The sequence below is a fragment of the Sphaeramia orbicularis genome, chromosome 15, assembly GCF_902148855.1.
Source record: "Sphaeramia orbicularis chromosome 15, fSphaOr1.1, whole genome shotgun sequence".
Classification (NCBI taxonomy): domain Eukaryota; kingdom Metazoa; phylum Chordata; class Actinopteri; order Kurtiformes; family Apogonidae; genus Sphaeramia; species Sphaeramia orbicularis.
The window spans coordinates 49,355,436-49,370,548 of record NC_043971.1 but is presented as its reverse complement, the minus strand read 5'-3'; the positions used below and the strand labels follow the sequence as shown (position 1 = coordinate 49,370,548).

General features: G+C 39.7%; 1 protein-coding gene across 3 annotated transcripts in view; it reads left to right on the top strand.

The window, feature by feature from the left end:
* The window catches only part of srfb (serum response factor b), a 52,222-nt gene extending 39,147 nt beyond the window's left edge, over window positions 1-13,075 (top strand). The window contains exons 4-7 of one of the 3 annotated variants that reach the window (XM_030155809.1): window positions 4,452-4,562; window positions 5,734-5,931; window positions 8,209-8,285; window positions 11,776-13,075. In XM_030155809.1, the coding sequence (XP_030011669.1) occupies window positions 4,452-4,562; window positions 5,734-5,931; window positions 8,209-8,285; window positions 11,776-11,871 (482 nt within the window). In that variant the 3' untranslated portion in view covers window positions 11,872-13,075. Of the gene's footprint in view, window positions 1-4,081; window positions 4,245-4,451; window positions 4,563-5,733; window positions 5,932-8,208; window positions 8,308-11,775 lie in introns of those variants that run through there. The other 2 variants (XM_030155810.1, XM_030155811.1) reach the window with 2 other exon arrangements.
* Window positions 13,076-15,113: the final 2,038 nt, after the last annotated feature.

Genomic DNA, 15,113 nt, shown 5'->3' with positions numbered 1-15,113 from the left:
CTGATCAGTAAGTCTCATTTTTCTCTGTGTCTGATCGTAGTCCACAGTTTAAAATCAGATTATCTTCACCTAAACAGGTTATTTCCAAATGCTATTTCCATCTTCCCTGGTCGGGTGGGACCAGACTGAACTGATTTACGGCAGACTTATGTCACCATGACAACAACACACCAACCATCAGAGTTTAGTAGAAAGAAGTCAGATGAACGAGTGAGGAGTCAGATGTGTCCATTTTAGTTGGATTAGTGTAGTTGTAATGGTGGACACTGGAACTGGAGCTAGACTGGCACAAAGAAACAGAAAACTAAAGTGTAGAGTGAATGAGCCCCGACTCAAACAGAGGGAAACCTGTGCATTGAACCCATGGATAGAACTAAGGATAGAGTCAAAGGAATGAAAACAGAGCTGCAGTTGGACCTCTGCCTTCTCCACTAGGGCTGGAAGAAAATTTCAGTTCTGCAATATATCTTGATATTTCATTTTACAATACTTTGTCGATATTAAAAAGTACTGTATCGATATTTTTTGGTATTTATTCAAATGCAGATATTGTGGAGGTTCATTTTAGTGTTATGTTTTTCTTTATTGTTTATATTTCACTTATTATAATTTTACACTCTTTAATCAAATAATGTTAGTTCCTTTGTTGGGATTGCACTCAAATAAAGTTCTGGTGTTAGTTCTGAACTAATAGAATATGAACATTTGAACAGGATCTTAAACTGTAATGTCTATAAAACAAGAATTTCAGTTTGAACACAGGAACATTTTGTGATATAACATTGGATCCTGTTATGATCACATAAAAATGTGTTTAGTATTTGTGCAGATTGCTGGTGTAATTCAATTCTTCAAGGAAATCATTTTAATTAAAGAAACAAACAAAAATATGCTTTTTTAACAGTATCATGACATATCGTGATATATCGTATCGTGATCCTAGTATTGTCATTTGTATCATACCACCAGATTCTTGCCAATACACAGCCCTATTCTCCACAGGTGTAGGATGCTGCTGTTTTTTACATACATGCATGGGAACATTGGATTGGACTCTAGTGTCTGTTGGTAGCTCAGTCTAACACTTGGTAAACACTGGTGTGTTAGCCACAGGACTAGCTCTGGGACATTAGCCACAGGGCTAGCTCTGGGACGTTAGCTACAGGGCTAGGTCTTTGATGTTAGCCACAGGGCTAGCTCTGTGATGGACGGGGCTAATCTGTTGGATTTGGAGCATTGGTTCAGTCCAAACTAAGGGCTTTGGAAGGTACCACTGAAATGTGTCTGGGTGGTCCAAGGTTATTATCGTTAACAAAAACTAACGAAATGACAAAAACTAGAATTGAAAAAACATTTTTGTGAACAAATAAATAAAAACTATAATTAAAAGAAAAAACGATAACTAACAAACTGTATTGTGTGTTTATAAAACTAACTAAAACGGATAAAAATTATGGATAAAATTCCCTTTGTTTTCGTCTTTTGTCAATGTCAGATTGATATGAAAGCGATTTATTTCACTCTAGCAATTTTAGCTAGCGGCACCATACGACACTTGACGGTCCCTCACTTGTGGTCTCTTGTGGTTTCCAGTCGTCTTCTAGTCCCCACTCTACCTGGAAACATGGAGACTAAAGTTGGGAGAAAGCAGCAGAGTCCTGTCTGGGATTTATTTGAATACAATGTGGAAGAGAAAAGATATTAAAAAAAAACCTAAAACTAAACTAAAACTAAACATTTAGAAAAAAAAACAAAAATAAATAAAAACTAGCAAACCTGCTCTATAAACGAATTAAAACTAACTGAATTAGAGAAAAGAAAGTCAAAACTAAATACGGCTAAACTAAAATGAAAAATCCAAAACTATTAGAACCTTGGACACAGTTGTGCCCTTATGACAGTAGGAGCTAGTGCTCATGGGAAACGTAGTCTGTGTCCCTTAAAAACACCACAGACTGAAGGTGTGGCTGTAATCCGCTGGAAACACATTCTCTGTACTGGACCTTTAAACTCTGGTCCTGAATGCAGTCTCAGCTGGAGGTTTCCATGTGTCCTACTCATCTGTCAGTCCTTGAACACCTCTCAGTTGTAAAACCTGGACAGCCTTCATCCTGTTTTTCCAGTTGTCGTCTTCCTTCGTTTAGTTTATTTGGACACGTCTGTTCTGGTCCACTGCCGCTCGCCGTCTCCGTCCTGTCGTCACAGCTGAGCATTAGGACACATGGCGGCCCCTAATGGGCGTCGATCTGCTGTGATTGACAGCTGAGGGACAACCAGGATGCCTCTGCACACTCTGTTCCACCATGTGTCTCCTTCCTCCTCCTCTTCCTCCTCCTCTTCCCCCCACTCCTCTTCCCCCTGCTTCTCTCCCTCCTCCTCCTCCTCTTCTCTCCCCCTCCTCCTTCTCCTCCTCCTCTTCCTCCTCCTCCTCTTCTTCCTCCTCCTCCTCTTCCTCCTCCTCCTCCTCTTCCTCCTCCTCTTCCCCCCACTCCTCTTCCTCCTGCTTCTCTTCCTCCTCCCCCTCCTCCTTCTCCTCCTCCTCTTCCTCCCTCTCCTCTTCCTCCTCCTCTTCTTCCTTCTCTTCCTCCTCTTCTTCCTCCTCCTCCTCTTCCTCCTCCTCCTTCTCCTTCCTCTTCACCACCTGTCTGACCCATTTTGCTGGTGGCAGGTGGACCCACACACTCCCACGTCCAGACACAACAGACGATGGAATGAAAAACCAAACGGCAGCAACTGGCACCAAACGGGCAGAAAAGACCGAAGTATGAGAAGAAGGAACTGCTGAGAACAAGAACCAGAACCCCCATTACAGAACCCCAAACTCAGTATCTGTTCATCTAGTTTCAACCATTAACTGATCATTAATTATCAAATATAGGAGAAAATGAAGAATGTGTCATCAGGCCGAAAACGTTAAAATAAGTTTAGTCTCAGATTGACTTCAGGAAAACAAAACAAAATAAAAATTAAACTAAAAAATTTACAGAATTATTAAAAGAACTGAAAGAAATCCACAAAATGGTCAGCATAATTAATTTAAAAAATTGAACAAATTATTTAAATTAAACAAACAACAAAGTTATTTTAAAAAACAATTTTTAAAAATCTACCAAAAATGGAAAAAAGACAAAAAACAAAGAAATGAGCAGAATTATCAACAAAATTAATAAAAATGATCAACAAAAAAGAACAAAAATGAACAAAACAATGAAATAGAAAATGAAACAAACTGAACATAATTCAATAAAATAAAGAAATGAAAAGAATCTGTATAAAGATTCAAATCCAGACTACAGACCAGGTCCAGTGGTTCTGGTTCTGAGGCTTAATCTGTCTATTTCTGAGTGACATCCTGGGGTCAGAGGTCAAGGGGCGGGGCTTCTCCTCTGTGTGGTTATGATGTTAGTTCTGATCAGGTCCAAAGCCCGGTTCTGATTCTGTGTAAAGATGTGGTGGTTTTATGTTTGCTCTTGGTCTGGTTCTGATTCTGTGGTCTCTATGCTGGTTCTGATCCAGTTCTGGGGTTTTGGCTTTGGTTCTCGTCCTGTGTTGTTAGTCTTGGTTCTGGTCTGGTTCCGGTCCAGTGCTGTGTTGTCCACCTTTCAGCCCCTGTCTCTTCAATCTCTGATGCCTGTCTGTGCTGGTTCTGGTGTCCTGGTTCTGGTTGTGGTTCCGATGTTGTTCTGTGTCTGACATGTCTCTGTGCTGGTTCTGGTTCTGGCCCAGTTCTGTCTCTGACGTGTCTCTGTGCTGGTTCTGGTGTCTTGGTTCTGGTTGTGGTTTCGGTTTGGTTCTGTCTCTGACGTGTCTCTGTGCTGGTTCTGGTTGTGGTTCCGGTCTGCTTCTGTCTCTGTGCTGGTTCTGGTTGTGGTTCCGGTCTGGTTCTGTCTCTGACGGGTCTCTGTGCTGGTTCTGGTTGTGGTTCCGGTCTGGTTCTGTCTCTGACGGGTCTCTGTGCTGGTTCTGGTTCTGGTTGTGGTTCCGGTCTGGTTCTGTCTCTAACGTGTCTCTGTGCTGGTTCCGGTTCTGGTTCCGGTCTGGTTCTGTCTCTGACGTGTCTCTGTGCCCCCCACCCCCCCAGGCACCCCCCTCCCCCCCCGGCACCCCCACCATTCCTCTGGGCCAGCTGCAGCAGCACTCCCTGTCTCTCCAGGGGCAGCATGGCCCGGCGCTGGCCGCTGCCCCCCCGCCTCCGCAGGGACAGCAGGCCGTCTTCCGCTTCCCCGCCGCTGTCTCCCTCACAGGTGACCCCGCCCACCTGCCTCATACTAACCACGCCCTCGCTGCACGTTAGAGCACGCCGCCCACGAGAACCTAACACCACGCCCCCACTGACTGACCACTAACACCCTCTGTTCTGGTCCTGGCCCTGGTTCTGGTCCCGGTCCAGGTCCTGGTCTTGGTCCTGGTCTTGGTCCAGTTCTGACCCTCTGTCCCTTTGTCGTCCTCAGGAGGGGGCGTTCCTCAGCAGCTCCAGGCCATCCAGGTCCACCCCAATGCCCCGCCCACCTCCAACAGTGACAGCAGCCCCGACATCGCCCACTCCTCCAGCAACTCCACCGGTAGGTTGGCCCCGCCCACACAGCGGACCACACCCACAACAGGAAGTAGAATCAGTCCAGGGTCAACGTCGGCGTACGTCGGTCTAGTTAAATATAAGAGACAACAGAAGAAGAATCATATTTTTTATTCAGAATCAGAAGAAAAGACTCAAATAATCTAAAACAACGAAAAACTACAGACGCCAACGTTTAATAAAAAACAAAATGACAAAAGATGTAAAAGACACAACATGACAAAAGTGACTGAAAAAGACGCAGATTTAAGTAGATATAAGACACAACAAGATGCATGTATTTATTATATTTATTATATTCATCATATTTATTATATATATATTTATCATATTTGTCATATTTATATTTATTATATCTATTATATTTATCATATTTATATTTATCATACAATTTATTATATTTATCATATTTATATTTATTAATATCTATTATATTTATCATATTTATTGTTTTTATATTTATGATATTTAATATATTTATCATATTATATTTATATTTATCATATTTATTCAGGTTTGAATTTGGTAAACTTTGCTCCAGTAAAATCCTTCACATGTTGAACCTGTAAATGTTTTATATATTATATAGTTTACACTTTAAAACGTTCACAGGTTTGTCCTGATACATTGTGTGTTTATTATGTGTATTGTGTGTTTTGTGTTTATTTTTCATTTTATTTATTGATTTAAACAGGGACAGTGGACATATACAGGACACATGTACCAGGTTCTAATGTCTACCTGTCGTCCCTGTTCAGGCTGATGGTATCATTTAAAAAACAGACAGTAATAAAAACTCCATCTGTATACAAAAAGTAATTCCTCTCCAACCATTCACTCTTATTGGTTCCACTGCTGTCTGTCACACACACTATAAACATGTTTACATTATATTATATTATATTATATTATATCGACAGATTTGGGTAGAGGAGCTGTTTTTTCACCCTTTATTGTGTGTTTATTATGTTTTGTGTTTATTGTGTGTGTGTGTGTGTGTGTTTTTTGTGTGTTTTTGTCTCCTCATACATAAACATCAGTTGAACAGAAACAGGAAGTGCTTGTCACAGTCCTGCAGCTCCATCTGCTGGACGACACATGTCGATGCGTCTGACCTCAGTAACCCTGTGTCCTCCCCTAACCCCTCCTCCCTCCAGCCACAGTGAGTCTCCCGGCGACCATCGTGACGTCGTCGGTGCCCACGTCGGTGGCGGGTCACATGATGTACCCCAGCCCTCATACGGTCATGTACGCATCCACGCCGGCGTTGGCCGACGGGGGCTTGGCCGTGCTCAACGCCTTCTCCCAGGGAACGTCAGCCATGCAGGTGTCCCACCCCCAGGCCCCGGACACAGGTGAGCCCCACCCACTTCACCACGGCAACGTCACTGCTCTACTGTTTAACCCCTTCAAAACTCAAACCCTGTCGAGGAAACAGGAAATCCAAAAGTGTGTGTGTTCTGTCTGCCGCACTTTAGTACGAGAGAACACGAACACTATCTAGAACTAGAAGCACTCGGAGAGCGCAGACCTCCACCAAGGCTGATCAGTGGCCCCCCCCCGTGGGCCCCCCCACCCCCGATCACCACCAAAATTTGATCATTTCTTCCTTATCCCATTTCCAACAAACCCTGAAAATTTCATCAAAATCTGTCCATAACTTTTTGAGTTATGTTGCACACTAACGGACAGACAAACAGACAGACAAACAAACCCTGGCAAAAACATAACCTCCTTGGCGGAGGTAACTAGAAGCACTCGGAGAGCGCAGACCTCCGCCAAGGCTGATCAGTGGCCCCCCCCGTGGACCCCCCCCCCCCACGCCAAGGAGGTTATGTTTTTGCCAGGGTTTGTTTGTTTGTTTGTCTGTCTGTCTGTCTGTCCGTTAGTGTGCAACATAACTCAAAAAGTTATGGACAGATTTGATGAAATTTTCAGGGTTTGTTGGAAATGGGCCCCCCCACCCCCGATCACCACCAAAATTTAATCATTTCTTCCTTATCCCATTTCCAACAAACCCTGAAAATTTCATCAAAATCTGTCCATAACTTTTGGAGTTATGTTGCACACTAACGGACAGACAAACAAACAGACAAACAAACAAACCCTGGCAAAAACATAACCTCCTTGGCGGAGGTAATAATACACACACACACACACACACACATATATATATCATATATATATATATCTATATATATATATATCTATATCTATCTATCTATATATATATATATATATATATATATATATATATATGCTTCAATGAGCCTATATAACTATATAATGGTCATATATATAATTCTACATCATAATCTACTACGTATGTGTTAAACATAAACCTACAGAGACACAGTAAACTGTCATTTATCACTTTTACTCTGTACTTGTGTACTTTTACTCAGTGCTTGTGTACTTTTACTCTATATACTTGTGTACTTTTACTCTGTACTTGTGTACTTTTACCAGAGTATTTGTACTGGTTCTGTGACCTTTGACCTTGGTCCTTTTCCTCGTGTTTCTGCTGCTGAAGGATGGCAGTCCCTCCTCCTCCTCACCCTCTGACCTTTGACCTCTGTTGTCTGTGCTGTTCCTTTCAGGTGCAGTTCCTCAGGTGTTCCTCTGACCTTTGACCTCTGTTGTCTGTGGTGTTTGTTTCTGGTGCGGTTCCTCAGGTGTTCCTCTGACCTTTGACCTCTGTTTTCTGTGGTGTTCTTTTCAGATGTGGTTCCTCAGGTGTTCCTCTGACCTTTGACCTCTGTTGTTTGTGGTGTTTGTTTCAGGTGCGGGTCCTCAGGTGTTCCTCTGACCTTTGACCTCTGTTGTCTGTGGTGTTACTTTCAGGTGCAGTTCCTGAAGTGTTCCTTTGACCTCTGTTGTCTGTGGTGTTGGTTTCAGGTGCAGTTCCTCAGGTGTTCCTCTGACCTTTGACCTCTGTTGTCTGTGCTGTTCTTTTCAGGTGCGGTTCCTCAGGTGTTCCTCTGACCTCTGACCTTTGACCTCTGTTGTCTGTGGTGTTGGTTTCAGGTGCAGTTCCTCAGGTGTTCCTCTGACCTTTGACCTCTGTTGTATGTGCTGTTCTTTTTCAGGTGTGGTTCCTCAGGTGTTCCTCTGACCTTTGACCTCTGTTGTCTGTGCTGTTCTTTTCAGGTGCGGTTCCTCAGGTGTTCCTCTGACCTTTGACCTCTGTTGTCTGTGCTGTTCCTTTCAGGTGCAGTTCCTCAGGTGTTCCTCTGACCTTTGACCTCTGTTGTATGTGGTGTTCTTTTTCAGGTGTGGTTCCTCAGGTGTTCCTCTGACCTTTGACCTCTGTTGTCTGTGCTGTTCTTTTCAGGTGCGGTTCCTCAGGTGTTCCTCTGACCTTTGACCTCTATTGTCTGTGCTGTTCTTTTCAGGTGTGGTTCCTCAGGTGTTCCTCTGACCTTTGACCTCTGTTGTCTGTGCTGTTCCTTTCAGGTGTGGTTCCTCAGGTGTTCCTCTGACCTTTGACCTCTGTTGTCTGTGCTGTTCTTTTCAGGTGTGGTTCCTCAGGTGTTCCTCTGACCTCGGTTGTCTGTGCTGTTCCTTTCAGGTGTGGTTCCTCAGGTGTTCCTCTGACCTTTGACCTCTGTTGTCTGTGCTGTTCTTTTCAGGTGCGGTTCCTCAGGTGTTCCTCACGGCGCCCCCTGGGACGGTCCAGATTCCGATGTCGGCGGTGCAGCTTCATCCAGTACGAGATCTGCATTTTACAAGTGAAACTCTCATATTCCTTTTTTTTCCCAGCATGCAACGGCACCGCACTAACGCATCGTAATCGAGCACCGGCGCAGGGTCGCGAACCCCTGCAGCCACCGCCGCTTTGTTTGAGTGTGAACAGAGATGAGTGGCATCGTGGTCACATGACTGACAGGAAACCCACATTAATGCATGAGTTAATGATTAAAAAGCACCCGAGTGGAAACGTGTGGAAAACAGGAAGAAAAAGGACGAACAACATGACTGGAGGATGAACGGGTTAAAAAACAGATGAGTGTTTTCAGAAAAAAGGATAAAAAACACGAGCGGAGGGTGAACGGGTTAAAAAACAGACCAGTGTTTTTAGATGGACATTAAATTTGTGAAAGTTTAAAGGGTGGAAGAAAACAAGGTTTACTCACAAAAAGGCAAGGCAAGGCAAGTTTATTTGTATAGCACATTTCAGCAACAAGGCAATTCAAGGTGCTTCACACAGGACATTGAAATAAAAGAAACAAAAAGAAACACATTTAAAACATTATAAAAGAACATATAAAAGGTGATTAAAAACAGCAAGTAAGAAAACAACACATAAAATCAAAATAAATAAATAAAATAAAATAGAATAAAATAAAAATAAAAACACTAAAACTAAACTAAACTAAAAGTTGCAGTGCAGAGTTTCAAAGAGAATATAAAATTTAAAAAGTCAAAAGCCTTTTAGTCAAAGGCAGCAGTGAACAGGTGAGTCTTTAACGTGGACTTAAAAGAACTCAGACTCTCAGCAGACCTGATATTTTCTGGTAGTTTGTTCCAGATATATGGAGCATAGAAACTGAACGCTGATTCTCCATGTTTAGTTCTGACTTTGGGAACACAGAGCAGACCTGTACCAGATGACCTGAGTGGTCTGGATGGTTCATACTGGACTAGAAGGTCTCTAATGTATTTTGGGCCTAAACCATTCAGTGCTTTATATGTTAGTAAGAGAATTTTGAAGTCTATTCTCTGAGAGACAGGGAGCCAGTGTAGAGACCTCAGAACCGGGCTGATGTGGTCCACTCTCTTGGTCTTAGTGAGGACTCGAGCAACAGAAAAACAGAAAAAAACTTTCATGAAAATGAGAAAAAAACAGACAAAATACATGAAAATTAAATGAAAAAGAAATGAGACAAAGTATAAGATGGAACAGGAAAAAAGAAAATGATGTAAAACAGAAACAAGTGAAAAAAAAGATGAAAATGATTGAAAAAACATAACGACACAAGAGACGAAAAATACGCAACAAAAAAAAAGTTATAAAAAGACAGAAAGACCCAAGAGACGTAAAAGAAACAGAAAAAAATTAAAACAAAAGTAAAAAAAAAAACAAAAAACGAAATGTGAAAATTAAAAGACGAAAACAAAATAAATGATGTAACAAGATTAAACATAAAAAAAAAAAAAAAAAAAAAGATGTAAGAGGAAAATAAAACAAAGCAAAAAGATGCAAAACATCAAAAGCAAAAGTATGGTGGCCCTCAAGGACAAACTATGACAAACAGCAAAAAAAGAAACAGAAAAACACAAACAAGAAAAAAAAACACAAGAAAAAAACCCACAAGAAAAAAAAATCAGGAAAAGAAAACACAACAAAAAAAAAAAACACAAGACAAAAACACAGGAAAAAAAAAAACAGATAAAAAAAACACAAGAAAAAAAGCACACACTAAAATCATCCAAATGAGAAGAAGGCGGTACCGTAAAAGGGCGGTACCTGCTGTGACCAGGATCTGGATGCTGATTGGGTAATCTGGTGGGAGGACCGCCTCCCTGACACAAACTGACAGAAGTTCCTCTGCATCTAAATCATCTGATCATTTCTTCAATGATCGACGTATTTAAATAGAAACTTCTGGTTTTCCCACCTGACACAAAGACTGTCCAATCAGCATCCGGATCCTGGTCACAGCAGATACCACCCTTTTACAGTACCGCCTTCTTTTCATTTGTGTTTTTTCTTGTTTTTTTTTTTTTTCCCATGTTTTCTTTTCTTGTGTTTCTTTTTCTTGTGTTTTTTTTTCCTGCGTTTTTTTTGTTGTTTTTTTTCTTGTGGTTTTTTTTTTCCATGTGTTTTTTATAGGGTTTTTTTTCATGTGTTTTTCTTTCTTGTGTGTTTTTTTTCATTTGTTTTTTATGTGTTTTTTTTTTCTTGTGTGTTTTTTTTTTTTTTTTTCCATAAATTTTTTTGTGGTTTTTTTTCTTGTGTTGTTTTTTTTTCAAGTGTTTTTTAATGTTTTTTTATGGGGTTTTTTTCTAGTGTATTTTTTTCTTGTGGTTTTTTTCCAAGTGCTTTTTTCTTGTTTTTTGTTTTTTTTTTTTGTTTTTTTTTTTTCTTGTGTGTTTTTTTTTTTTCATGTATTTTTATGCACTTTTTTCTTGTGTGGTTTTTTTCTGTGTTTTTTTCATGTTTTTTTTTCTTTTGTGGGTTTTTTTTCGTGTTTTTTTCATGTTTTTTTTTCTTGAATGTCGTTTTTTCTTGGGTTTTTTTTGGGGGGGGTTCTTGTTTTTTTTTCTGTGTTTTTTTTTTCTTGTGTTTTTTTTCTTTTGCTTTTTTTCTTCTGTTTTTCTTTTCGCAGTTTGTCATTGTGTTTTTCCTTCAGGACCATCATACAAAAGTGATATAAACGACAAAACAAGACAACAGAGACTTAAAAAGAACCGAAATAAAATCAACCAGAGACAACATGAAAATGGTATAAATTAAAACATTAAAAGATGGAACAAACAAAAAGGCAAGAAATGAAACGATGAAGTAAAAAAAAAAACAAGTGTCAAAGATGTAACATGAAAAAGATAAAAACTGGATAAAAAAAGATAAAAATGACACAGAAGACAAAACAAATAAAATGAAAACAAACAGATGAAACAAAAGTTCAGCTGTTTTTTCTGATTTAGTTTAAATGTATCAAATCATTTTCTGCGTCAAATTAATGAGTTTAATTAAGTCAAATGAGTTGCAACGGAACCAAATAAACCAAAACTATTCCAACGTCAAAGCAGATTCTACAGGATTCTGTTTTATTCTATATTATTGATTCTATTCTCTTTCATTCTATATTATTGATTCTTTTCTCTTTTATTCTATATTATTGATTCTATTCTCTTGTATTCTATATTATTGATTCTTCTCTCTTTTATTCTATATTATTGATACTATTGTTGTATTCTATATTATTGATTCTTTTCTCTTTTATTCTATATTATTGATTCTGTTCTGTTTTGTGTGGTTCTATTATATTCGATTCTACGTTAGATTCTCAGTTTAATCCAATCGTCCTCTGGTTCTGGTTCCGTTCGACCCAGTTTGTTAAACCTCGTCTTTTCTGATGAGGTGGATTCTGTCTAAATGGGGCGGAGTCTGCTGTGGCCCCGCCCCCTGCCTGCTGTGTGTGAGGTGCTGTGTTGTGATTGGCCGGTGCTGACGGGGCCGTGTGTCATTCCAGATGGTGATTGGACAGCAGTCGAGCGGCAGCAGCACTAACCTGACAGAGCTGCAGGTGGTCAACCTGGACGCCGCCCACAGCGCCAAGAGCGACTGACGGACGCCGCACGCACACACGGGCGGGCCACGCCTCTATTTATTGATGCCTTCCTTCAGTTCCACGTCTGAATGTGATGAATATATCGACCTGGTCCAGGACCGACGTGACCCACCCTCGCACCCGTTTGGTCAAATATAAATATATATATATATGTAAACGTATATGAGACGCGTAGGAGACGCCGCTGCTGCCGCTGTGTCCTGGCCGGGCGCCGCCTCCTACGCTCTTAGATGGTTATTTTAGCGTGTGGGTGTGTTTTCAGGTTGTGTAATGACGTGAACTTCACACCAGCCAAAGAGACAACGACTGAATGTTCCAGAAATCTGGATTTGGAGACAAGACGGGAAACCACGACAACAAACAAAAACAAACAACAAAAACAAACAACAATAGAGACGTTTGTACATGTACATAATGTTTTTTAAATAACTTGTATTTTTCTGGTTTAGTTCGTGCGACGCATGTTTGTGTTTTTTACGTCGTGGTTTGTTTTTTTGTATGATTTGGATTCTTCACATTCAGATGTAAATTAATTTAATTGACTGTCATGTGTTGATGCTGTCGCAGTTTTCACTACAACACAACAAACGCTGGAGGTTTTTATACGTTATTTTCCTGTTTTGTTTTTTTTTTGGTCATAAAATGTAAAAGTGAAAAATCTGAATTCACTGATTTATGTTGAAATGTTGAAGCTCCGATGTTTTGGTGAATTAGACGTGACGAGGCTGGGTGATAATTATAGAGTTATATCATTATTATTATTATTATTATTATTATTTACAGTTTAAAGGAGGGTTTTGGTTCTGAGTTAAAGTTATTTATGATTTTACAAATAATTAGTCAAAGATTCATGATGGAGTCGAACACGTGTGGATTTAGTTTATTATTATTTCATGAATTAGAATGTTTTTAGTTTAATAAAAACCAGTGAAACATAGTAAAAGAATAGCATTAATATAATTAAATAATGTTTTTATTCAAACAGATGAAACTGACACTAATTTAAAAGTAAAACATCAACATTTTATGAAACTGAATGTTTTGTCACATTTGTGTTTTTATCGCCCAGCCTCGACTCGTCGCCGTGGTTACGATCAGCTGAATGCAAGGTTTCGTCATGAAGCCTGAACGGCACCTTCTCTACAAACTAAAGCTATAAACGACAATCGAACGGAAACTACACGTTTTCAAACTGAAAAAATCAAATAAACCTGAACTGGAAACAGACATTGTCCACGTTAAAACTGAACGACAGAAACTCAGACACAGATTCAACTGACATTTAAGAATCAGACGAAAATATGGACATTTATGGATGTTAACAACACTGTTAATGACACCGTTAACAACACTGTTAATGACACTTTTTGAGACCTCGGCCATATAATAAAATTCTTAAATGTACGTTTTAAAACGATAACACCATTTGAATCCCATCGTTAACAGGTTCATGTTCACTGTTGGTTTTTTGTCCTTTTCATTTTATTCTAAAAAACAAAAAATGCCTCAAGGTGGAAAAAAGTTTTTGTAAATGTTGACATTTCTTACGGCTGCGAAATTCTGTGAATATTTAATAGAATTTAGATAATTCTGGTTCACTCAGAAAAAACGACCTGAAAAGGAACATGAACGTTTACATCAAACTAAATCTGAACCTTTATTCACTGCAGGTTCATTTTATTAGAATCTTTAATGAACACTAGTGCTTTGACCCGTTTGGATCCACTGGTTCGACACGTGGTCGGTTTTCTGCTGTTCTATTTGTACATGTTGTTCCACATTTGTCCACCAGGCACCACCAAAGAGTTCTGGACAAAACAACAGGATTAGAAGGATATGGGATGAAAAAGGAATAAGATCTGAAACTGTAGCAATCAACTCTGTATATATACACACACATACACACACGTGTATGTATGTATGTATATATTATATATGTATGTATGTATATACACACGTACGTGTGTGTGTGTGTATACATATATATATATATATATATATACACACACACACACACACAGGACACTTAGTTTTTTTATAGATTTGTTAGATTTCACAGCCCAAACTGATGTAAAAATTCTCTTAAATTGAATCCAACTGATGGTTCAATGTTTGGTTCAACTTTCGGTTGAACGTTCAGTTCAATGTTCAGTTCGTTTCCTGTTAAAGTTCAGATTCATGTCGTTGAATCAGTTCCAGGTTTTAATGGTTTAATTCATAAATGTTCGGTTTTATTTTCTTATTATTTATGAATTGAACTAAATGAAAATGTCGAATAAATAAAACCTGTAACTCCATAAATTAGATGAATCTTCTTTTACATTAATAATTAAAACATAAACCTTTAAATTAGTTTTAAAAGTAAAGTTGACCTTAATGATTATTAGTTAATTAAATACTGATCAGGATGTTATTGAAAACACGGATGTAATTAAATCCAACCGTGAACATGAACTCCATGAACCTCCGTATTTTCCCCTAAATCGTCGGTTGTCATTGTTTTGATCATGTGACCATTTCTCCGGTGGACGTTTGTTCAAACCGGTTCAGGTTGATTCTCATTAACTCTGACGAGGGTCGAGTTAACGAGTCCACAGCCTTTATCTGCACCACAGTGCCTCCAACCACAGGAGGGGACACGCCCCCCCCACACCCACCAGGTCCGGTCTACATCTGGGCCCAGTCTGGTTCAGGTCTGGTCTAGATCCAGTCCAGTCCTGATTTGGTCCAAGTCTGGTCCAGAGCCGGTTCAGTCCAGATCCGGTCTAGATCTGGCTTCAGTCTGGTCCTGATCCGGTCCAGGATCCATGGGTTTCTCCCCAGTGACAGGTGTGACGCCAAAGTGAGCACTGTCACTGGTGCCGTGATGGTCCTGGTCCTGGTCTTGACCCTGGTCCTGGTCCTGGTCCTGGTCCTGGTCCTGACCCTGTTCAAACCAGGTTGATCTAAAGTATTTTCCTGACTCTTTGGTGGGTTTTTTCATGGTGTCTTTCAAAGGTTAAAGGTTATTTTTGTGTATTTGTTTTGTTGTACAGATGTTTTGTAATAAAATCCAGATAAAGACGTGTTGAACAAGAAACTGAAAGTGTGTTTTTTTTTTCTTTAATGTTGATGAATAAACCGATGTTTGTGTAAAAAGAAATTAAACAAATTTGAACTTCCAGTAAGATGGCAAAGAGAGTGGCCCATAGGTTAGAGCTCCTCCAAGTCTATTTAAAAAAAAAAAAAAACACTACAAC